At 38.6% G+C, this 24,587-nt stretch overlaps 1 protein-coding gene across 1 annotated transcript in view; it reads right to left on the reverse strand.

Annotated features, from left to right (window-relative positions):
• Positions 1 to 7,558: 7,558 nt before the first annotated feature.
• The window catches only part of LOC124802998 (1,5-anhydro-D-fructose reductase-like), a 111,924-nt gene continuing 94,895 nt past the window's right edge, over positions 7,559 to 24,587 (reverse strand). The window contains exons 5-7 of the mRNA XM_047264101.1: positions 18,136 to 18,295; positions 13,370 to 13,467; positions 7,559 to 7,792 (exon numbers count right to left, since the gene is read on the reverse strand). Of these exons, the coding sequence (XP_047120057.1) occupies positions 7,750 to 7,792; positions 13,370 to 13,467; positions 18,136 to 18,295 (301 nt within the window). The 3' untranslated portion in view covers positions 7,559 to 7,749. The remainder of the gene's footprint in view (positions 7,793 to 13,369; positions 13,468 to 18,135; positions 18,296 to 24,587) is intronic.

Genomic DNA, 24,587 nt, shown 5'->3' on the forward strand with positions numbered 1-24,587 from the left:
TAGACTCTTTGCTATGAATGATCACTTCTGTTATATTCCTAGTTATTGACCATTTCTCCTGGGACACCCTGAATACTTTCCTTACCATGTCACATGTCCACAACATTACTAGGCAGCATTCAGTCTCCTGGTGGGCAAAACTAATTAATTGTTTGCCTTGGGGACACCCAGAATCCAGTTGTCAAACATGCTGATGTCCACATTGAAACTGGTATGAGTGACTGTGGTGGCAACAATAATTACCAAAGTACAAAAGACAACTAAAACAAGCAGAGATGTAAATATGTTCAGTAAACCAGATAAAAAGTTGGCAGTGTCATGTCTCAGTGAGAGACTTGAAATTTTCAGCACAGGGCAGGAGCATGTAGAGAAACTATTCCTCAAGTTTAAAATAATAGCTTACCATGCACTGGATAGATATGTGCTCAATAGAACTGTTCATAATGGGAGGGACCCTCCTTGGTATACAGTCACTCTAAACAAACTCCTAAAGATACAGAGATTACTGCATAATAGGTGTAAAACAGAGCATGGGGCTGCAGATAGAAAGATGCTGAATGAAACACATTTGACCATCAAGGGAGCTACGTGTAAAGCCTTCAATAACCACCACAGCAGAATACTGTCAAATGATCTTTTACAAAACCCAAAGAAATTCTGGTCATATGTAAAGGCTGTTAGTGGCACCAAAGTTAGTGTCCAGTCTCTTGCGAAGGAGACAGGAACTGAAGTTGAGGCTAGCATCACAAAAGCTGAAACCCTTAACTGTTTTTGAATGTTCCTTTACAAAGGAAAACCCAGGAGTATTGCTCCAATTTAATTGTTGTACCACTGAAAAGGTACCACTGAAAAGGTAACTGAAATAAATATTAGCATCAAAGGTGTTGAGAAACAGCTGAAATAGTTAAAAATGAACAATGCTTCAGAGCATGATAGAATCCCTATCAGTTTCTATACTGAATTTGCGGCTGAGATGCCCCTCTTCTACCTATAATCTATTGTAGATCCCTTGAACAACAAGCCCTGACCAGTTCTTGTAAAAAAGAGCAGGTCACACATCTAGAAGAAGGGTTGCAGAAGTGCTCCACAAAACTACCTCCCAATATCCCTGACATCTATGCGTTTTTGAATCTTAGAGCATACTCTGAGCCCAAACATAATGAGGTATCTTTAACAGAATGACCTCCTCAATGCTAACAGCATTGATTCCAAAAACATTGATCATAAGAAACCCAACTTGCACTTTTTCTCACATGATATACTGAAAGTTTTGGATCAAGGCAGTCAGGTAGATGCAGTATTTCTTGATTCCCAAAAAGCATTTGACTCCATACCATACGTACACTTATTGTCAAAAGTGTGATCACATGGGTATCACGAGAAACTTGTGACTGGATGTAGGACTTTTTGATAGGGAGGACACAGTATGTTATCTAGGATGGAGAGTCATCAGACGTAGAAGTAACTTCAAGTGTTCCCCAGGGAAGTGTGTTGAGACCTTTGTTGTCCATGTTATATATTAATGACCTTGCAGACAATATTATTAGTAACCTCAGACTTTTTCCAGATGAAGCAGCTACCTACAATGAAGTACTGTCTGAAAGAAGATGATCAGTGAGATCTTGATAAGATTTCAAAATGGTTGGCAACATCCTTTAAATGTTCAAAAATGTAAAATTGTGAACTTCACAAAAAGAAAAAAAAGTAGTATCCTATGACCATAATATCAATGAGTCATCGTTGGAATGAGCCAACTCATACAAATACCTCGGGTGTAACACTTTGTAGGGATGTGAAAAGAAATGATCATGTAGGTTCAGTTGTGGGTAAAGCAGGTGACACACTTCAGTTTATTGGTAGAATATTGGGGAAGTTCAATCCATCTACAAAGGAGATTGCTTACAAATTACTTATGTGACCAATTGGTCAAGTGTGTGGAATCCCTACCACATAGGATTAACAGGGGTACTGAATGTATACAGAGAAGGGCAGCACGAATGATCACAGGTTTGTTTGATTCATGGGACAATGTCACCGAGATACTGAAGAAAGTGAACTGGCAGACTCTTGAAGATAGATATAAACTACGCTGAGGAAGTCTGCTAATAAAATTTTAAAAACCGGCTTTTACTGATGACCTTAGGAATATACTACAACTGCCTACATATCACTCACCTAGGAATCATGAGGTTAAGATTAGAATAATTATAGCACGCACAGAGGCATTCAAACAACCATTCTTCCCACAATACATACGTGAATGGGATGGAAAGAAACCCTAATAACTGGTACAATGAGACGTACCCTCTGCCATGCACTTCACGGTGGTTTGCAGAGTACAGATGCAGATGTAGATGTAAAGGTAGATGCTCTACAGTATGCCCTGATAGACCTGAGTGCCTTTTACACAGTAAGGACAATTTGGTTTCTCCTACTAGATATTAGTTTCCCTGGACTCTGTAGATGGGAATTTGCTTTTCTGGAAATCCTTGAATCCCAATATCCTCCTGGACTTTGCCCCCAAAACAGATCCCCCCCCCCCCCCCCCTTCTCACCATTTTCATTATCATCATCTTTTCATTATACTATGTATATATTTCTTTCATTTCACTGTTTTCTTTATTTTCTTTCTATTTGTACTGTTTCATCTTCCTTCCGGTTCCCTCGCCTCCCTCCCTTTCCCACTCAATCTTAACTGCACTATGCACAATTTATTTCTCTTTATCTTAATATGTTTTTCACTCATCATCTCTGAACTGAAGCTGACACAAAGTTAACAAATGTACTGTCTTTGAGTACCTACACACTATGATGCCTACTCCCCCCCCACCCCCCTCCCTCTTTCCTTTCAACTTTTGTGTCCCCTTGTCCCCAAAATAGGTAACAGTTATGAGTAAGATGGCGCTGGTAGAGTAGAGCAGTGACACTTCAGTCTCAGCTAAAAAGTAGTTTCATAACAACTAAACGTGTAAAGAATGCAAAGAACGTGTGGTTAAAGGCATCTTCTGTGTGAAATGTAACTTCTGGTTACACGAAAAGTGTGTGAATGTTAATCTCAAGTTTGTAAATGATGATATTAGGTGGTCACATCGTAACTGTGTTAGTGATGAACATGTAGATTTTCTCAACACGATAAATTCAAAAGACGAAATTATCAAGTTACTGAATAGTGACATGGAGACTCTCAGAAAAAGAAATTGTAATCTTGAAGCAAGAAAACACGAAATTATTAAATGAAAAACGTTTATTGATCCATGGCAACAGTGAATCAGTGAAGGAAAATGGCCAAAAAAACAGTCAAACTCAAAGTGTTAAAGGCGATACACAAACTGAAAAAAGTGATGATAATGACGAAAATTGTGTAGAAAGAAATAAAAAATATGTTGGACCTAGAAATAAATATAAGTGGGTTGCAGTAACTTAAAAAAACAAAGGAAAGGAAGCATCAAGAATGTGGCAAACAGGGCACTGGAAATGACTTCTTAATAATTGGTGATTCACTAATTAAAAATGTTGCAGTACCGAATACTAGAATTTATGTCCGCCTCAAGAAAATGCAGATAATGAAACAAAATGCAATCCTGCCAGTACATCGCAATGAAAACTACAAAGGTGTATTCATCCACTTGGGGACAAACTCGCTGCAAAACAGTAGTGAGGAAGAGACGGTAAATGAAGCAAGAAATCTAATCTGGTCAGCAAAAAACGTGTACCCAACATCAAAGTTAATTATTAGTAGTATCTTGCACAGAAGATCGGTAACTGATAAATACAGAGACATGATAAACAATCGCATCAGAGAGCAGTTCAACAGACTTGGTGCAGTTTTCGTGGATTCGAATAAATTTATCAGTGATAAACGTGTAGAACAAGATGGACTGCATCTACACAGGCTAGGGTCAGCAGCATTCAGCAATATGTATAGTAATATATGTAAGATCATACTTAGTAAGGGAAACTATTATGCAGAGATGGGGGTGTAGAAATTGATAACAAAGTTGAAACGAAAATACACAAACAGTGTTTCAAAACAGATGCTATTAGGAACATTCAAAAAAGTAACAATATGCTCATAATGCCCTTGAACATAAATGGGTTAGTTCAAACTACACAAGTGGCAGAGAAACAAAACTTAACGACTTGCAAATCATTTTGTCAGAAATACCAAATATCAAAGTTGTATGCTTGAATGAACACTAATTTACAAAGGATAGTATCAAAATCTTAAATAACCTTGATAATTTTTATGTTGCCAGCAGCTTTTGTAGGAGTAATTTAACTCGAGGAGGATTGTGCATACTTGTGGAAAGATCAGTGGAATATTGAGCAAGACTCGATTTCGATTCCCTTAATGAAGGATGTATATTTGAAAGGTGCTGCATAGAGTTAGAGCAAAATATTGTAATTTTATCTGTGTATATAATTCCAGGTGCAGAAATAACAAAATATTTTTTTGTTGAAATTCCAGTGTCTACTGCAAAAACTTCAAAAAGAAACCAAGAAAGGAGTCACAATAACTGCTGATTTCAACATAGATCTAGCCAGTGAAGCCCATAACTCAACAAAATTCATTGATATGATTTAAATATTGGGTTTCAGCACAAATTTCACTGCTATTATTCGAGTAAACAAAATGTCTGCAACATGTATAGATAATATTTTAACCAATTACACTTATAATGAGGCAAATAGGTTTTGTTTAGATTTAGGACTTTCTGATCACTGTGCTCTGTTTATGGAGTTATCAAAAACAATAGAACCTTGCTTGAAAAAAACCTACACAAAACGGCAGTTCAGCAAAGAAAATATGAACTTATTCTATCACAGATTAAATAAGGTGGAGTGGGCTATAGATCATAGTATTTCGAGCTCTGAAAATTTTGCTACTTTTTTGGAAAACTTCCTACACGTTTTTAATGAAACTTTCCCCTCACTGTACATCATAAAAATGTAGGAAATAAAGTAAAGTGTATTACTGAAGGAATCAAAATCTCAAGTGCAAGAAAAAGATAGCTACATAGGGAACTAAAACGTAACAAAAGTCCTGATTTTGTTGCCTATGTAATAAACATTTTTTAAAATGTTGTAAAGGCAGCCAAAGAACTGGCAAATAATAGATTTATATTGGATAGTGAAAACAAATCAAAAGCATTATGGCCAGTGATCAGAGCTGAAACAGGTGCCACAGGTAGAGGCCATGATATTTCTGAAATCAAGATAGAGGATAAAACTATTGTAAATCCTGCTCAAATTTCTGAATTACTTAAAGATTTAAACAAATCTAATGTCAATGTAGCAGAGCACCCAGACAAGATAAATTTCTTCAACAGTGAGCAATTTGACGGTGAATTTTTCAGTACATTTACCAAAACTACTGTAAAAGATATAGAAAATGTGGTACTATCACAAAAAAGTAAAACATCATTAGGATGGGATGTTATACCAACAAAAGTGTTAAAAACAGTCTCTAAAATAATTGGACAGCCACTAATTACAATAATTAACCAGTCCCTTGAAGGAGGTTATTTTACAAACACTAAAGCCACTATAAAAAAGAAAAAGGCACAAAAGAACATATGGGAAACCCAGTCTCTCTTCTTCCATCACTATCAAAAAAAATTTGAAAAGGTAGCCACCATACAAATTCAAAATTTCATAGAAAAAATTAAAATAATCTCAAAAAATCAGTATGGATTTCAAAAATGCAAAACCACAGTATCTGCTATAAATAATTTTGTTGACAAAATTAGCTCATCTCTAGACAACTAACTGCATGCCACAGGAATTTTTTGTGGCCTATCAAAGGCCTTTAATAGTGTGAATCACTCCTTGCTACTCTGTAAACTGGAAAAGTATGGAATTAGGGGCACAGTATTACAATGGTTTAAGCCCTATCCAACCAACCAAAGACAAAGAGTGGCTATAACATCAGAGAGAGAAACTTATACTTCAAAATGGAAAACCATTTCAAATGGTGTACCCCAAGGTTCTGTCTTAGGTCCCATTCTGTTTTTGTTTTACATAAATGATCTGCCACTTAATATTGGATGTTACTCAGTTTCATTTGCAGATGACACATCTTTAGTCATTGAAAGCAACAGTACTGATCAAATTCCACAAACTGTATTAAATATTTAAGAAAAATTAGATACGTAATTTGATTTAAATGGATTAAAATTAAACATGGAAAAGACTCAGTTAATACAGTTTAAAACAAAACAAGCAAAATTAAATGATATTCAGGTCAATCACAGAAACCAGGATTTGCAGGAAGCTAGCTGTGTGAAATTCCTAGGAATGCAACTAGATAAAAATCTATCATGGGGATCACATATACAGTACCTTGCAAATAATTAAATAGCCTAGCATTTGCAGTGAGAATACTGTACAATGCTATCAGTATGGGCATAAGAAAAGTATTCTATCACAGCTAGTTTGAATCAGCAATAAGGTATGGAATTATATTTTGGGGTAAATCAAACCATATGTGTTGAATACTAAAACTTCAGAAAACCATAATTAGAAATGTGTTCAGTGTAGGGTGAAGAAAATCATGTCGCCTACTCCTAAAAAAATCTAAGTATATTAAGTGTTCCCTCACTATACATAAATGAGTTGATTATCTTTGTACACAGTAACCCTGATTTATTTGTAGCAGTCATTTTCAACAGGATACAACACCAGAAATCAAAATAATTTTATGATGCCCACCCACCATTTGAAATTTAATGCTCAAATTCCACATTATATGGGTATGAAAATTTATAATAAAGTGAAAGGAAGAGAACTGCTCAGCATAAATTTAGAAACACTGAAAAGATCCTTATATGAGAAACTAGTGCAGAAATGTTACTATTCAGTAGAAGAATTCATAAATGACAACCTGAAAATTCGAGCAGGAGAGAGCAAGTACTTAGGACTGTTAATCTTAAAAGTCTGTTCCTTTTGAATAAAAATTATTAATTCCTTAATTAAGTAATTATTCAGTACTGTATATTATATTACTGGTATTATAAGGAAAATTGTAAACCAGTTTTTGTGTTTTGACGAGTCTCCTGTACTTTAAGTCAATGGCTTGAAATGGTATGTTACAAGACAATAAACTTCTACTTCTACTCTCTCATACAGGGGTGTGAATGACCAGCCATTCCTTTTTAACCTTTTCCAATACAACTCTCTCTACTCACGGAAAAAGGAATTGTTATTCTGAAAGTTAGGATTGGGCTGTAACATTTACTTTTCTTTGCATCTATTGGCAGTATTAACATATTGCCTCCCGAAGGGTGAGTACTTGCAAGTGTGCACACCATAACTCGCCCCCCCTCCCCTCCCCGCCCTGCAAACACACACATTTTAATAAGAGAGGATACATTCCTGGCTGACTGTAGTAGCAAGAAACAGCCATTGTTTGTTGTTCAAAGATCTAAAACAATGTTATCTGAATAACAAATTATGTCACACTGTCAAACATGAAAACATAATGTAGGTATTTGAATTAAGAAAGGATATAGCAGGAAATACTGGGTCATCTCACACAAAATCAAAAAGAAATTAAAAATACCAAGAATATATGTTTGTAATTTTTTCTACAAGAATATAAAATGTGTTATTAAAATAAGTATTTATACAAATTTTTGCAGGAAACACACCAATCACAAAAGTGGAGGCCCAAAACCACTGTCCAGCATATCACGAGACTTCCCTGAGAGAGCTTCTGACATTTTACCCAGTGCTGTGAGTACTGAAATATCAGTATCTCTGATGGTATGGATACTCTGGGTGTTTGGCTCGTCTGGAATAGGAAAAAATAGGGTGAAAACAAAAGCAACATTACTTACACCTATGAAATGAAACTATGAGGATACCAGAAAATTCAAGGCCATTTGCTATCACACCACAGCAGTACCATTTACTGATTATTTATGAAGCCACAGAAGTCATTATTTTGAATCAGTATAAAACATACCAATATATGATCATTAGGATAAGAATGGCATCAAGTGTTGACCTCAGGTATCAGGATGCCACATTTACAGGCTGATGCAAATTTTGAAACATTATTATTTCATTAATCTGATCATTTTAAAGCTCAATTTATGTACTGTCATTAATTTGATTACATCTCCTCTCTGGTTGGACAGCTACTAATCGATACTTGAACATAAAACATAAACAATTCTCATTCTGTAACTCAAGAATACCTTTCACAAGAAGTGAAGCCAGCTTTTTGTTAGTATTTATGTAATGAGCACATGTTCATGTTAGTAACATTTTCCATCAAATAATCTTCATGATATAAGCAGCGTTATTATAAAGCATTGCCTACAAACTTATTTTATGACTTTCAATACTAAAAGCCACATAAAACTTTATGTTGCTATGTGAGAGGAATGAATTCGTACATAATTCAGTCTGTATACACCAGCAAGTTTTTGATTGTAATCCATAAATTTTCTGTTTGTAATAGAGGATGACGTAATCAGTGATTCTTAAAACAATATATAAGCAGTGGCGAATCAGCCATCAGGGTCTCAGTTTTCCTACAGTTTTTGTGAGCCAGTTTTTATACAGTTTTGTAACCATATTATGCAATACATGTGTAATTCCGAAAGAGAACCCTGACGTCAATATGCATTTCTTGAAATTTCTCTTGGCTGTACCAAATCATTATCTATACTGTCAAGATCTCAGTATGTTGCAACAAATTTTGGTGGAACAGACACAAATTCATTTACAGCCACTGCACTATCGAAGACTGCCCAGAAATGAAGTCGAGTACCCACTATCAACTGTTAAGCCCAGTTGCATTTCAAGTAGAATAATGGAAAAATTAGTAGAAACTAAGCTTTAGAAACTTCAGTTTGTGTTCCACAGATATATGATCCAGTCACATTAATGTATCACCACCTACAATAACCATTCTCACACGACAGATGGCAGCATTAGCAGTGGAGGTACATAAGACTGAATTATGTATGAATTCATTCCTCTCACATTGGAACATAAAGTTTTACATGGCTCTGAGTAGTGGAGGGGATGCAGAAAACAGTGCAGTCTTTGGTGCAATGCAGAAACGCAGTGATTTATCTGATGTCCAAAAGAGCATGATCATTGACTTTTGGGCCAAAGCTAGAAGCATTTCCAAGATGGCTAAGTCTGTAAACTGTCTGCATGTCACATTGGTTAAAGTACACTGGGCATGGCAAAATGGCACTATCCAAAGCCCACGCTGAAGCAATTTTGGTACACCATGAGCCATTGATGACAGGGGCGAAAGATGGCTACATAGATGTGTACAGGCAAATAGATGCGCAACTGTTTAGTAACTGACCACCCAGATGAACCACGGGGCTGCCAACCATGTATCCTCAACAACTGTTCAGCGAATGTTGCTATGTATGGCTGCCCTGCAGCAGGTGCCTGGTTCACGGACCCAGGCTGACTGCTGTTCATCGGTGACAAAGGCTGAATTCGCACACCAATACTGCAACTGGATGTCCACTGATTGGTGGCAAGTGGCCTTTTCAGATGAATCATATTTTATGCTACACTGGACAGATGGCCATTGGCATGTATGGCATGAAACATTTGCAAGCAAACATCCTGCAATAGTTTTTGGAAAGGTCCAGGTTGCAGGTACAATGGATCAACACAACTATGCTTATATCCTTGGGGACCATGTTCACATCTACATGCAGTTTGTTTTTCCTCGGCATGATGGCATCTACCAGTAGGACAATGCAACATGTCAATCAGCTTGCAGTGTTTTGCATCGTTCGAAGCGCACCAGGATGAGTTTACCATTCTCCTCTGTCCACCAGATTCCATGGATCTAAACCCAACTTATAATCTGTGGGACCACCTCAGACTGTTCATGCCATGGATTCTCAACTGAGAAACTTAGTGCAGCTGGCCACGATACTGGATTCGGCGTGGCTCCATGTTCCTGTTGGTACCTTCCAGAACCTCATTGACTCTCTTCACACAGACCTCACAGTGGTCTGCACTGCAAAAGATGGTTATTCAGGCTTCTGGCAGGTGATCACATTAATGAGACTGGACAGTGTTTGTAGGAACATGTGAGGCAATACTGATTCTTGCTTGTCTTGGAAGCAAATGAAACCACATGGCTATAGAGACCTTTTCAAGTCTCAAACATCTACGATGTATATATGCAGACTGAAGTGACTATTGAAAGTTTATACTGAGGCCAGGATTTGAATCTGAGCCTCCTGCTTGCTAGGCAGATGCCTGGAATAGCACCTCAGCATTGAACGTAATGGGGGATGCTGCCTGAAAAATCAGGCACAGTTTAGTGTCTCCATACCAAGCGGGCTCAATACAAAGTGGGCTGAGGCATTAATGGGAATTTGGGTCGAGGAAGGAGGCATGCAAAGGTACTCTCTACAGTTGTGCATAGCCACTGTGCCAGAGTGGCATAGTGGTTAGCACATCTGCCTGGTGAACAGGAGGCCAATTTGTCACTACAGTCTGCATATATACAACATAGATCTTTGAGATTTGAAAAGGTCTCTGAACCATGTGGTTCCATTTGATTAAGGCACCTATGACTGAGTTCCAGGCATGATCCACCATTTTATTTCAAGGAGAAGAAATAAAAAACTTCCAAAATTTACAGGCAGCATTATAATTCTGTCAGTGACACCAAAAGATCTGAAAACACAGTTGAAAAGAATGGATAGTTTCTGGAAAATACATTACACGCTGAACATCAGTAACAGTAAAACAAGGCTAATGGAATGAAGCTGAAATAAATCAGGTGATGCTGAAGAGAATCAAATTAGAAATTGAGACACTAACAGGCTGGCTGTAGCAAGAAAAGAATTTATGAATAAGAGAAATTTGTTAACATCGAAAATAAATTTTGATGAAAGGAAACCTTCTTTGTAGGTATTTGTCTAAAGTGTGGTGTTGTACAGAAATGTAGCATGGACAATAAACAATTGAAACAAGAAGAGAACAGAAAATTTTGAATGTGCTACAGAAGAATGTTGAAAATTAGGTGGGTAGACTGAAAAACTAATGAGGAGGTATGGAACTGAATTGGGGAAAAAGAAGGTTATGATGGAACTTGACTAAAAGGGGTTGGTTGGCAGGAAACATCATGAAGCACCATGGAATAATCAGTTTGGTAACGAACGGAAGAGTGTGTGGGCTGCAGCAGAGATGAAGAGGCTTGTGAAGGGCAGAGCAGCATGAAGAACTGCATCCAACAAGTCTTTGAACTGAATACCACAGCAACAGTCATTTGGCTGTGGGTGAAAGGAAGAAAGAATGGCTTCAATTGTTGTTCCCATCAGATGTGAAGTTTGTGCTGTATTTCAACTTTCTGTTGCAAAAGGATCTCCAGATGCTTAAATTAATCCTGGGTTGTGCTTAATTTATGGGCTTACAGTAATGAGTGAAAGAAGAGTTAGACAATGTTGTTAAGACTTTAAAAGTGCCCATGAAGCTCTGCAGGATGAAGAGCAGAGTGACACGCCCAGTATCTAGACTGATGGAATAGTGCAATAAGTGGAGAAGTAAACAAAAAACAGTGTTATGACTGACAAGTTCTGATTCATGATCTGACCAACGAATTTTCCCTTGTTGGATGCACCATTATTTGCACAATTATGAGGAAAAGCTCAAATGCAGCAAACTGTGTGCAAGATGGGTACTGAAAATGATTAACAACCAACACAATGTCATGGTACAGATGGAATAGTGTGATGCAGATGAAATACAGGAGACAGTGATGCCTGAAGGCATATGGCTGATGACACACCCAACCTGTTAACTGCTACCACTGCCAGTGGATAGCAAATGAACTTGGTGTGGACACACTTCAAATAGGTAGGCTCAATGGTCTACCAGCAGTGAAACGTTTGGTGACAGAGTGCAGCGAATGCTGTATATCAAGTCCTCCATCAGGTAACTGCTGGCCATGATCATCTGGGTCTAAGGTTAACACTGCCAGGCTGCCCACCAAAGCTAGTGAAGACTTCACATAGTCAACACTAGCTTTAGTAATAGCAGTCGTTCCAGCCTGCAAGGATGCAGCAACAGCAACAGCTTATCACTACTGCAGTACGTGTCAGAGGGCAGCCCCACGGCAGGGTATGTTGCTTTCTGGTGTGACTGCTTCGAGTGACGAAATACAAAGACACATTGGATCAACACCAGGCTGCATCCACCAGACTAGGGCACGCACCTCTATTTGCTCCACCTTGGTGATAATATAGAGTTTTCACTATAATCTGTCAGTCTTGCTTCAGGTGACATGGAATCCTGACCCTCACTTGCTGAGTAAACATGAAATGCCTGAGTGGAAGCAACTACGCTATCCTGACAAACTGAAGCAAAATTCTCTCTCTCTCTCTCTCTCTCTCTCTCTCTCTCGTGTGTGTGTGTGTGTGTGTGTGTGTGTGTGTGTGTGTCTGTTGTCTATTGTTGACAAAGGCCAACGGCTGAAAGCGTTAACGGTGAGAGTCTTTTTTTTTTTTTTTTGTGCCTATCTGCGACTTAGCATCTCAGCTATATGGTGAGTAGAAACTTTCCTTTTAATAATGTTGTTACATTTCATCCTCGATTTTCCATTGTCTGATTTGAAGAATGTCCCTTGGATGATCACTATTAGACCATTATTGACAAGATGGATAGGATTCATTTTGTCACATTGCACTGGCAATAAGATTTGGAGATATCCTACACCAACAAGCATCGAAAGAACAGTCAATGAAATGGTAACATTTAACTTTGGAAAGAAAAAGTAATTGAGCATCCTCCTTATTTGAATTGAAAAATTATGGCTACCACTTTTTGGAATGAGAATGGCATTCATTTGCTTGATTTCATGGAATTTGTGTCAACAATTACACCTAACACATACCAAGAAATGTACACCAAACTGATATGTGTCATCCAACATTGATGGTGTGGAAACTGATGTCTGGGATAGTAGTACTCCATGACAAAGTTCATCCACACAGATGCCCAAACAATGGAAAAGGGCCATCATTTCTGGGTTGGGAACCTCTCAACCATCCACCTCACTGTTCTCACTTCACAAGTATTATTTTTACTTGCAAAAATTTAGTGCTACATTACAAAAAAATGTTTATAAGACAACAGCAATTATAATAGTAACAGTAAAATAGGTTTGTAAGAAGTCAGAACCACCAATAAAAGTTTTTTTCTATTCGAGATTTTATGTATTTTATTTCTATGACTGAATGTTGCTCATGTTTTGAATTAGCCACATACTAGTATATAAAGATAGGAAACCTACTTACCAGGCTATCACAGACTCATACAAAATAATATACTAAGTAACCAATGAAGCAATGACTGAGGGGAGAATACTTACTCTGGTGCAATAACTTCATTAAATATTCGGGACTTTGGTCCTTTGTCAAGTGCATCTAGTTCATCCATATCTTCTTCTGTCAGTTCAAAATCAAAAACCTGAAAAATTCCTGAGCAGTAATTTTATTGTGTTATAACTAAGTGACGTGTTTTCATTCAAATAATTTCTTAATTAAAAAAAAAAGATCTTGGAAACTGTATATAGATGTGTGCAGGAGTTTGGAGGCGGAAAAGGGGAAGCTATGCCAAAATACAGGTACACTAGTAAGAATTGCAGTAAAGACACAACTGCAAAACATGGGGGATCTGACATTTGTTTAGAGCTACACAATAATGTGGAAAAGGATGGAAAATTACTAAGATAGAATCTGGATAAGCTGCAAAAACCAGAGGTGGTCAAGAATTTCAAAGGGAGTATTAGGCAATGAGTGCCTGCAACAGGAGAAAGATATGTGGAAAAAGTAAAGCCAAAAATTTATTTATTAGTTTACATGTTCTTCCTATTTATGCTGTCCGTATGTTACACATATGGAGTGAAAAAACCACTCATTGTGTAAAAGTGGTGCAGCATTAAACAGGCACTATGAAATGATATATCACATTACTGATCAGATCTGGAATTTGCATTCTTTTATAGAGCACACATGTCATCACAAAATCTAAGGAAATTCTAGTTCCCAACATTTTTCTTTAATACAAAAGTATTTTTGAAGTATTAGCCCTTGTTATTGGATACAGTATGAAAACTATTGGCATATTAAGATTCTCAGAATGAAATTTTCACTCTGCACCTGAGTGTGCACTGATATGAAACTTTCTGGCAGGTTAAAACTGTGTGCCAGACAGAGACCCAAACTCAGGACCTTTGCCTTTCATGGGCAGATGCTCTGGTGTTTATGTTATGTCATGTGATTATAAACAAAGCAGTAAATTTATATGAACACCAATGAAATACAACCGCATTCAAGAAAACTGTGGCACTGGACAAAAATTTACATTAAAAATTAATATAAATGAAATACATTAACAAACAAATAATGTCATTTAATGTGTTATCTGGCTGATGAATTTTCTCATGTATGGTGCACCATTATTTATGTGAATACCAGGAAAAGAACAGACATAGAAAACTCTGTGCTTGGCAGGTACTGAAAACAGTTACCAACCAACATAATATCATGGTATGGCCATAGCATCATGAAGCAGAGAAATTATGGGACACAGTGATACACATTCTCTCTGAAGGTACATGGCTGATGACACCTGACCTTCTAACTGCCCTGGCACTATGAAAACGTGTGATAAGACTCCTGTAATGAGACACTGATGCACCATTTTGTCAATCAGCCATGTGTGCCACTGCCAGCAGCAGACAGAAAAACAACATAGTGTGGGGATGCTACAAACAGCCAGGTTCAATGGCCTACCTGCAGTGAAGAGTTGGGTGACAGAGCTCATCAGGACCTCTGTGTCAAATCAGACAGACTCTGCCAGGTACCTGCTGGCTACACTAATGAATAGTATCATTTGCTGTTCGCTGTGAGCTCTGATGTTACTTCACATGAATGAAATTCTCTTTAGCCATATCTCAACATCAATTTGAGTCCTACCCCCATCTACAGAATATTTACCCCCTTTGTAGAAGTAACTCCCTGTTGAACCACAAACATACACAATGTAAATAGGCTTGGAAAGATTAAATTATGCTTGAGTTAGCAGAATCCAATGTGAGAATAGAAGATGATGATGGGCATAATGACAGTGTTATGTCTGTGAAGTACATAGTGTTTTAAGTTGTTTACAGGAATATGTGGTTGGAATTTCAAAAGATTTTTACTCTTTTTGAGCTATATACTTTAAATACTGCAATTTTCATACTGTTGTTGAAACAGGATGAACAGATATCACTTTATATGAATGGGTAGTATCTGTTCCCTTGGACATGTGTGAAAGAACAGACACCACACAGAATAAACTGCTGTGGTACATATTATGTAAACTGAAGGTGGAGGAGGGAGAAAGGAAAGGAAAGGAAAGAAGCTATTGATGTCAGCTGCATCAGAATTTTGTGAGGAATCAGCAGTGATGAGTGAAAATGAGTGCCAGACTCACTTTGAATCTGGGATCTCTTGCTTACTAGGCAGTTGTGTTAAGCACTGCAGCTCCCAGACAAAGTGTTTATTACAATTGCACAACTATTTCGGCATGCATCCAGCCAACCAACATTCCCAACTACTGCCACCTATCCACAGTCCCTGCCCATGTCCGCCATGCTCACAATTTTCAGTTTCCTGCAAGAATATAAGTGTGTATCAGCAGAGAATGTGGTGGCTTCACTCCTATTGAGGTGAATCAATTGTATGAATGTGTGGTGTCTGTTCCCTCAGACACATCCATAAAAACAGACACCATGTGGAATTCACAGCTGTCATACATATTATGTAAACCGAAGGTGAGGGGAAGAAAGGAAGGGAAAAGGAAGGAAGGAAATATTGTTGTCAGCTGCATTGGGACTTTACATGGAATCAGTGGTGATGAGTGAAAATGTTTACCAGACTGGGATTTGAACGCACAATCTCCTGCTTACTAGACAGTTGTGTTAACCTTTGCAGAATCTGGACATCTCACTTACCTACAAAGTAAATGAGGAGGAGGAGGAGGAGACTAGTGTTTAAAACGCCCTTTCAAAGGAACCATCCTGGCATTTGCCTGAAGTGATTTAGGAACATAATGGAAAAAATCAGGATGGCTGGACATGGGTTTGAACTGTTGTCCTCCCAAATGTGAGTCCAGTGTGATAACCACTGCGCCACCTCACTCAATAAAAAAGTAAATATTACATATAATAGTAACACAACTGATACTGCGATCTTTTTTGGATTTAGCACAATTGTATTACAATAAGACATACTGTCATGTAGTAGAAATTGACATTTGATACCGGATGTATTCACATCTTTGAAATGAAATTATGACAAATTTACAGCACCTTGATGCCTATGTGACAGACTACAAACTCAGAGGTCTAGGATTCTATCCTCGCTCACAACTCTGGGATTCTATTCTCACTGGCCGCTGTGGCTGAGTGGTTCTAGGCACTTCAGTCCAGAATCACACTGCTGCTACGGTCGCAGGTTCGAATCCTGCCTCGGGCATGGATGTGTGTGATGTCCTTAGGTTAGTTAGGTTTAAGTAGTTCTAAGTCTAGGGGACTGACAACCACAGATGTTAAGTCCCATAGTGCTTAGAGCCATTGGAACCATTCTATTCTCAGTATTGGAAATTTATCCTTGTAGTTACAGTGACGTTCTCCTTTGGCAACACCCTACAAGAGAAAAATTTTGATGTATTATGGTTTTAATTCCATGTCAAACTGCAGCCCTACTAGCATGACCTGAGTAAGCCATTTCTCATGATGGAGGAAGATCTCAAGTAAGATCATTGAATGGTGATAAAACTGATCTTAAGATGGATGGTAATTTTTAAATAGCTGATGGCTCTCCATACCATGACACCAGGAGTAATCAACAGTGTCTCTCCATAACATTGGAAGAATGGGACCACTACCCAACTCACCACCACACTAACTGATGATGATGGTGATGGGAGGTGGCTTACAAAACACTCGTTCGACCTTTACTTGAGTATTGCTCATCAGTGTGGGGTCCAGGTCGGGTTGACAGAGGAGATAGAGAAGACCCAAAGAAGAGCGGTGCGTTTCGTCACAGGGTTATTTGGTAACCGTGATAGCGTTACGGAGATGTTTAGCAAACTCAAGTGGCAGACTCTGCAAGAGAGGCGCTCTGCATCGCGGTGTAGCTTGCTAGCCAGGTTTCGAGAGGGTGTGTTTGTGGATGAGGTATCGAATATATTGCTACAAGAATGTTGAAGATTAGATGGGCTGTTCAAATAACAAATAAGTACAGAATCAAATCGGGGAAAAAAGACATTATGGAACAACTTGACTAAAACAAGGGATCAGCTGATAGGACACATCCTGATGTATCAAGGAATTATCAAATTGTCAATGGAAGGAAGTGTGGTGGGTAAAAATAGTATAGAAGACAAAGGCTCGAATACAATAAGCAGGTTCAAATAAATATAGGTTGCAGTAATTATGCAGAGATGAAGAGGCATAGTTAGACTAGCATGCAGAGCTGCATTAATCTTCAGACAAAAGACCACCATCAAATCATAATCATCATCATCATCACCATCATCATCATCGTTAACAACAACAATAACCACCACCACCACCATTTGAAAGAATTCTGCATCAACACAGAGTTAGTGCAGCTTACAGTACAGTCAGTGTACGAAAATCCCTGACAGTTGCAGTGGGCTTGACATGACTGCTTCACATGTCTATTGCCGCCAGTTCTGTATGTGTCTATGCCAATGCCTCACTGTTGTCACAGCTCTATAGACGATTATAGTTTTCGCCTGCAGACACTAGCACTTTCCAGTTGAAAGCTGGTAACAGTACTCTCAGGGATCATCTCTTCAACTACTGTACTATAGCTGTTCGAAATTATATACAGATTAAATAGAAACCTTAGGATGCTGAAGAAGTTAATGTGAGCACTTTTGTCTGGGCAACCTAAACACACACAGCCCCCCCCCCCCCCTGTCTCTCTCTCTCTCTCTCTCTCTCTCTCTCTCTCTCTCTCTCTCTCTCTCTCACACACACACACACACACACACACACACACACACACACACACACACAGCCTGTCTGCTTCCGCTGACAAACATGGTATAACTTACATCAAAGTTCTGTTTGATGCGGTCAGGGTTGACACTTTTTGGGATGACCACAATTCCTCGCTGCATGATGTGCCGGAGCAATACTTGTGCAGCCGTCTTCTTGTACTTCTCTGCAATACGTGACACTACCGGGTCACTCATCGGACTGACACTTACTAATCTGAAAATGGAGGCGTAGGAAAGACATCCAGCCATTAATTTCATTTAACTCTAAAATATTTTATTTCTTACAGTAAAACTAATATGGCAGCAAAGTGTTATCAAGGTGTATGGAGGTGGGAGCCGAATGTTCACTGGACACATACAGATAACTCAAAAGGCAGAGAATACTGATGTTTCAGTTACTTAGTTCTTTTTCTCTATCCACCTCTCCCTGACTAAATCACAGCTGGTAAAGTCTTTTCTCAGTTTTTATGAAAACACGTCGACAATTTTTTGGAACCCTGTGTTCCATACAATGTCATCAATTAGAAAAAAGTAAAAATAAAATTTAACTACAAGTGTGTAACATCACTTTGCAATATTAGTGGCAGTGCTATGTTACTCTTTGTTCCCAAATCTTTTTATTGATTATTATTCCCCAATCAGCTAACCATAATTACTAGATTCATTTAATTTTTTGATGAAGTCAAATAATGATTTATGTATTCTGTAAGATGTGGATTATGATATGGACAACAAAGATTTTAACTGACAACAATTAATTATGAACCACAAAAGTATTATTCATTGTTGCAATTCTTCTTTCTCCAAAAAATTTAGGTTTCACCATTCATTTAGAAAAAAGCCTATATGCCTCAATAAGTGACGGATTTATTCACACTGAAAGTTGAGGTGTACTGTAAAAATGATGAAAATGAATAAACTGACATAATCTTGGCAGGTGCAGTATCGTCCCTGTTAATTGAAATGCACATCTCATCAGGTCTGCACCTTATTAGTGCTACTGGTCACCTGTGCCGATTCATGAACAATATTTAATAAAGCATTATTAGCAGAAAAAGATCATTTTTACTGCTGGATACAGTTTAACCACTTATTGTTGCATGATAATTGGTGCTTCATGTTTTAGTATGCAAACACACTGAAGAATATGCTTAAAAATAAGAAAAAGCAGTACATAATATGATATGAGAATAGAGGATGACAGGGGGCAGGCTTCTGTCACAACATACATGTAGCTGGGCACATCTACTATGCTCTCTACTTAGCTATTAGCAACACGACTTGTTCCTGGACTTCCAACTCCTGTTGATGCCATTACTGTCTCCATGCCAACTAATAGTCCAATGTGGGACCAAGCAGCTTCAAACCAACCAAGCATAATCATTAACTAGATGGACCCAATAGTCTATGAGCTGCCTGTTAGTCCTTATGGTTCCTCATCTCGTGCTGGTGCTACCAAGTAGAGACCACTTCCAGCATGTGATTTTCTAATACTCCAAGTGACTCAGAGGATCCTGGGCTAAGTGCAAAGTGTCTTCCAACTGGTCAGTTGTTCAGTGCTGCCTGCAGTCCAACGTAAGCTTGTACATTGTCAGATTGATACCATCCTTACATCAGCAAGGCCACTTCAAAGGCTACCGCTGTTTCTCTATGGCAGCATACATCTGCCCCTGTGTACCAAATGTTGCCATAGGCACACGCACGCTGCCAATGTGTTGGGCTTTGGTAGCATGCCACTACCTCAATGACTACACTCACTGCCTGGACAAAGACCTTGTATTGAAGACCTCTTGTATTGAAGTCATGCTGAATGGTAGAATATTTATACCAAGTGGGCTTTCCTGACTAAGATAGGTGTGGTATTGGTAGAAAAAAACCCAGTTGCCCTGCGCACCATTCTGAAGCAAAAGAGGCATTCTTGACTATGACTGGTGTCAGTGTTGACTGCTGGTCTGCCGTGTATTACATTTTGGTGTGTTGTCACTACATTTTGATTCCGGAAGTGTCTTGACTGGACTGATACGATTACATTGTGGTGCCAGAAGAGGCGGTACCAACAAGCAACATTGCAGAGCAACAATCTGCAGCGGCACTTCAATGTATATGGATTTTTTTTTTCTCCATGTGGTAGGGTTGGACAAGAAATGTATAATCACCCAGGCTGGAGGGGCTGGATGGAAAGCTGAAGTTTTGAAAGGGGACTCAGTCAGTGAATTAAATGAGTTTAGATGGCTAACAAGGAAACAGAGGAATGGCATGCACTCAGCTGTGTGCAGTGAAACCTGTTGGGGCACAATACTCTGTGCAACCAGTAATTCTCTGTGATTTGTTTCAAGTGTATAAGGCCTGGACTTTACACCAAGGAATGCCCATGGTTAGCACTCAGGCATAATAATTAGGTCCTGTCTGTGGTAGGAAATGTGGCTGAGATGTTGGTGTTGGTTTCTTTATTATTTTACTTTTCCTTTTATTGCTAACACAGGTTTTACAATGGACAAACCAGGATAGAGAAAGTTACCATTGTAGAGGTAGATCAGACCATGTTATATCAGATGGTACAAATGCAGGTAGACGATACGGAGTTGCACAAGGAGTTCGATACATTAAGAGACGATAGGTCCTTGTCCAGTCTGTCAGTACCCACTCTACATGTTAGTATCACTACCCAAGAATCTCCTTTTACTGTACGCTAGAAGAGGAAGTGTTAACATTCATAGATAACTTATTTGCAACCACTGAACTGAGGTGTTGTTCAAAGGAGCAGCTGTTGCATAATTTGGAGTAATGCAGATATTTTTCTAACACAGATCGTGCAAGTGGCTGTCATGAGTTAGAAATAGCACCAGAAGATTGGCTGTATACAGCATTTGCAATCACTTCAGGACACTATCAGTATTCACATATGCCATTTGCGTTGAAAAATACATTAGATACATTTCAGTACATTCGAGACAGTTTTTTAAAAGGGTTTAAATCAAGCAATGTATGATGTATTAAAATGACACTTTTATCTTTGCAAAGTACATGAAAGAGCATTTGTTAAGACTAAGTGAGGTGTTAAGCAGTTGCAATCAATGCACCTAACACTCAGTACAGATAAGTGTCACTTTGTGCTAGAAGTAGTACATTATTTAATGACAGTGATTAGTTGAGAGGAAGTCAGGATGGATCCCCGGTTACTAAAAGCCACATAGCATTTTTCAACATCATATACAGAGGAAGAGTTGCAATCTTTTTTAGGTCTAGCAAATTAGCATCGAAAATTTGTATGAAAATTTGCAAAGAACACGGTCACTCATTCACCTATTGAAGAAAGGAGTGAAGAAGTTTCACTGGCCATCAGAGTGTGAAGATGTGTCCCATCGATTGAAAGAATTGTTAAAAATGAACAGGTATTGGTTTTCCTGAATTTTGAACAGGAATTTGTGTTGTCATGTGATGCAAGCAGTTGTGCTTGGCTCTGTGTTGTGTCAAGAAATAGATGGAACAGAGCATTCAGTAGCCTATATCACATGTCACTTGAACAGCACAGGAAGGGATAATTCTACAATGGAGGAGATGATGATCCTTATGTGTGGCATAACATACTTTCAGTGTTATTTATATGGAAGGCAATTTAAATTGATAACAGATTATGCAGCCTTGAAGTGGCTATAAGTTTAAAAGATCCATCATGTGGGTTAACACATTGGGCACTAAAACTGAGTGAATTTTATTCTTTGGTAACTTATTAACCAGGCAAATCTCATAGGAACATGGATGGCCTGAGTCTGAAGGTTAATCCATTACAACAAGTAGGATCCACTGCTGCAGGGTGGCAGAAGGTGCAAGCAGCTGACAAGAACTGTAAGCCATTTGGAACACAACCACAATTCATTGTTCTCAATGAAGTCTTATGTAACCTCATGTTGTGGGACCAGCTACACTGCAGGATGGAGTTTTGAAACACACAATCATGTGTTAGGAGGCCACTGGGGTTGAAGAACAATGGAATGGTGCACAGCCAAACAATATTGATGACAAACATGTGAGCAGGATGTAGAACAATATGTAAAGACCTGTGTACTATGTGCTCAATAAGCTGAATTGAGTCGTCAGTGTATTCTGCTGCAGAGACTACCCGAAGCCAGAGATGCTCAAATGGTTGGATGTCTTAGCTGAAATGCCAGTAGGAAATCTATTTACACTAATGATAATAGATCACTTTTAATGTTACCTAGAAGTGATAGCTGTTCCAAATCGGTGAGTGGCTTAATCCAAGGAGATAATTGGTTATTGAAGTTTGGAGCTTCACATATGCTGATTACGGGCCAAGGTACCATCTTCATGTTGACATCCATGCAGTAATTTTGTTGTTTTTATGAACTTAAAAATTAAGAACAAGCACATTACACTCACAAGGAAATGGGAGAATGAAAGAGTTCACCAGAGAGTAGGGAAGATGTTGACCCATTATGTCAACAGCCATCCTAATGATTAGGACACACTGATACCTTATGTTGTGGCAGCATAAAATTTGAAGGTTCATGGCCATGTGGAGTGGATGCGCAGTCTGAAGCGCCATGTCACACATTGCATGGCCTCTCTTGCCATGGGCATAGGTGTGTTTGTGTTGTTCTTAGGGTAAGTTAGTTTAAGTTAGATTACGTAGTGTCTAGGGACCGATGACCTCAGCAGTTTGGTTCCTTAGGAATTCACACACATTTGAACATTTTGAAGGTTCATCAGAGTACAGGTCTATCACTGTATGGACAGAAGATGCCATCATCATCATCTAAAATAGTGAAGCCCAGAGTTGGGAGAAATAGGGAATCAGTACAGAATTTCATTAAAACATTGCAGGTGGTTTGCAGTCAAATGTAATACATGAATAAAAAGGATTTGGAATGACAAGAGTGAATGAGGCAACAGAATGCTAAGATACCTAAATATTGTACAGGACAGTGATTGATGATGAGCCCTTACACCATGAATGGAAAGCTGAAAAAAGTGTTAGTCATTACCACAGTCCAAACCAAGTGGCTGAGTACCAGTCAGTCCAAAAAAAGGATGGAGGGGATAAGAAAGGAAAGATGGCACAGCAAGTTGAACAAACCACTCCTGTGCAATCGACACTTATGTTGCCATGTGCATAAAGATCTAGAGTCAGGCAAACACACACACACACACACACACACACACACACACACACACACACACACACACACACACACACACACAGAGAGAGAGAGAGAGAGAGAGAGAGAGAGAGAGAGAGAGAGAAGAGAGAGAAACTAGACAAGGAAGGAAGAAAGATTTTGATTTAATATCTCGTCAATAACGAGATCATCAGAGACGAGCACATGCCCGGATTGTGTAATGTGAGTCCAGTGTGCTAAGACTGTGCTGCCTCACTTGATGAGAACTACAGAAATTAAAACTGGGAACAATGGAGACATTCAAGAACAGAGGAGAAATAGAATCAGAGGATGGTGTAAGGCTGAATGAATAGATGTGGGATCTGCATCCTTACAGCCAATCACTGGAAAACACATGTTAATTGTCAGTTACTGAGCAGGGAAGAATAAGCACTGAAATTCTTGCTTTGCTTATAGCTATCCTGTACTGCCAGTGTAACTAATTCTTGGAAAATTTAGAATGAATTGGCGAGGAGACCGAGACAGATGTACCTGCACTCCTACCTGCTATAGGCTTCCTAAAATACATTAACACAACCAACAAGGATGCCTCATTGTGGCTCGATACTGCACCCCCACAGACAAAATCTCTGCTCTTGTGGATAAACACCTTAAGCCTATTACCCATAATCTAGCCTCCTATACAAAAGACACTAACTATGCTGACTCTCCACAATTCCTATCACTTTACCAGCACGTGACCTGCTTGTCATCAGCCTATTACCCATAATCTATCCTCCTATACAAAAGACACTAACTATGCTGACTCTCTACAATTCCTATCACTTTACCAGCAGGTGACCTGCTTGTCATTGTTAATGTCAGCAGAGGTGTACAAACTTGCTAGTACCTTGGGCTGCAAGCTACTCACTATGCCTACAAAGGGGCCATGGAGGGGGGAGAGATCATGGACACTTACATAATTAGTTCATATTTGTTACACAAATATTCATTTTATTCAACAAATATAATTAGAACAATGTATTTTTACGTAAATAACCATGTATTTTTATAGAAATTTTATCTACCTTCTGGTAGGGAATAAAAGACAGAAAAAAATAAGTAAATGAATGAACAGTGAGGGGTTTCGCCATAATATCAATGGCAAGCTATGGTGTGCACCCCTGCTCCAAAGTAACACCCGACATGCCAGTGCACTTACTGCCACTGAACATCACATCTCCAAATGTTCAGTTGACAACAACCTCCAACTCCCTACCTGGTAATCATGACCAACTACATATTCACCCGCAAATAATTCTCCTTTGAAGCACCTACAAACAAATCTGCAATATGGTCATCTCAAAGGGCATCTACATGAAAACCATT

The sequence above is a fragment of the Schistocerca piceifrons genome, chromosome 6 (assembly GCF_021461385.2).
Source record: "Schistocerca piceifrons isolate TAMUIC-IGC-003096 chromosome 6, iqSchPice1.1, whole genome shotgun sequence".
Taxonomy (NCBI): Eukaryota; Metazoa; Arthropoda; class Insecta; order Orthoptera; family Acrididae; genus Schistocerca; species Schistocerca piceifrons.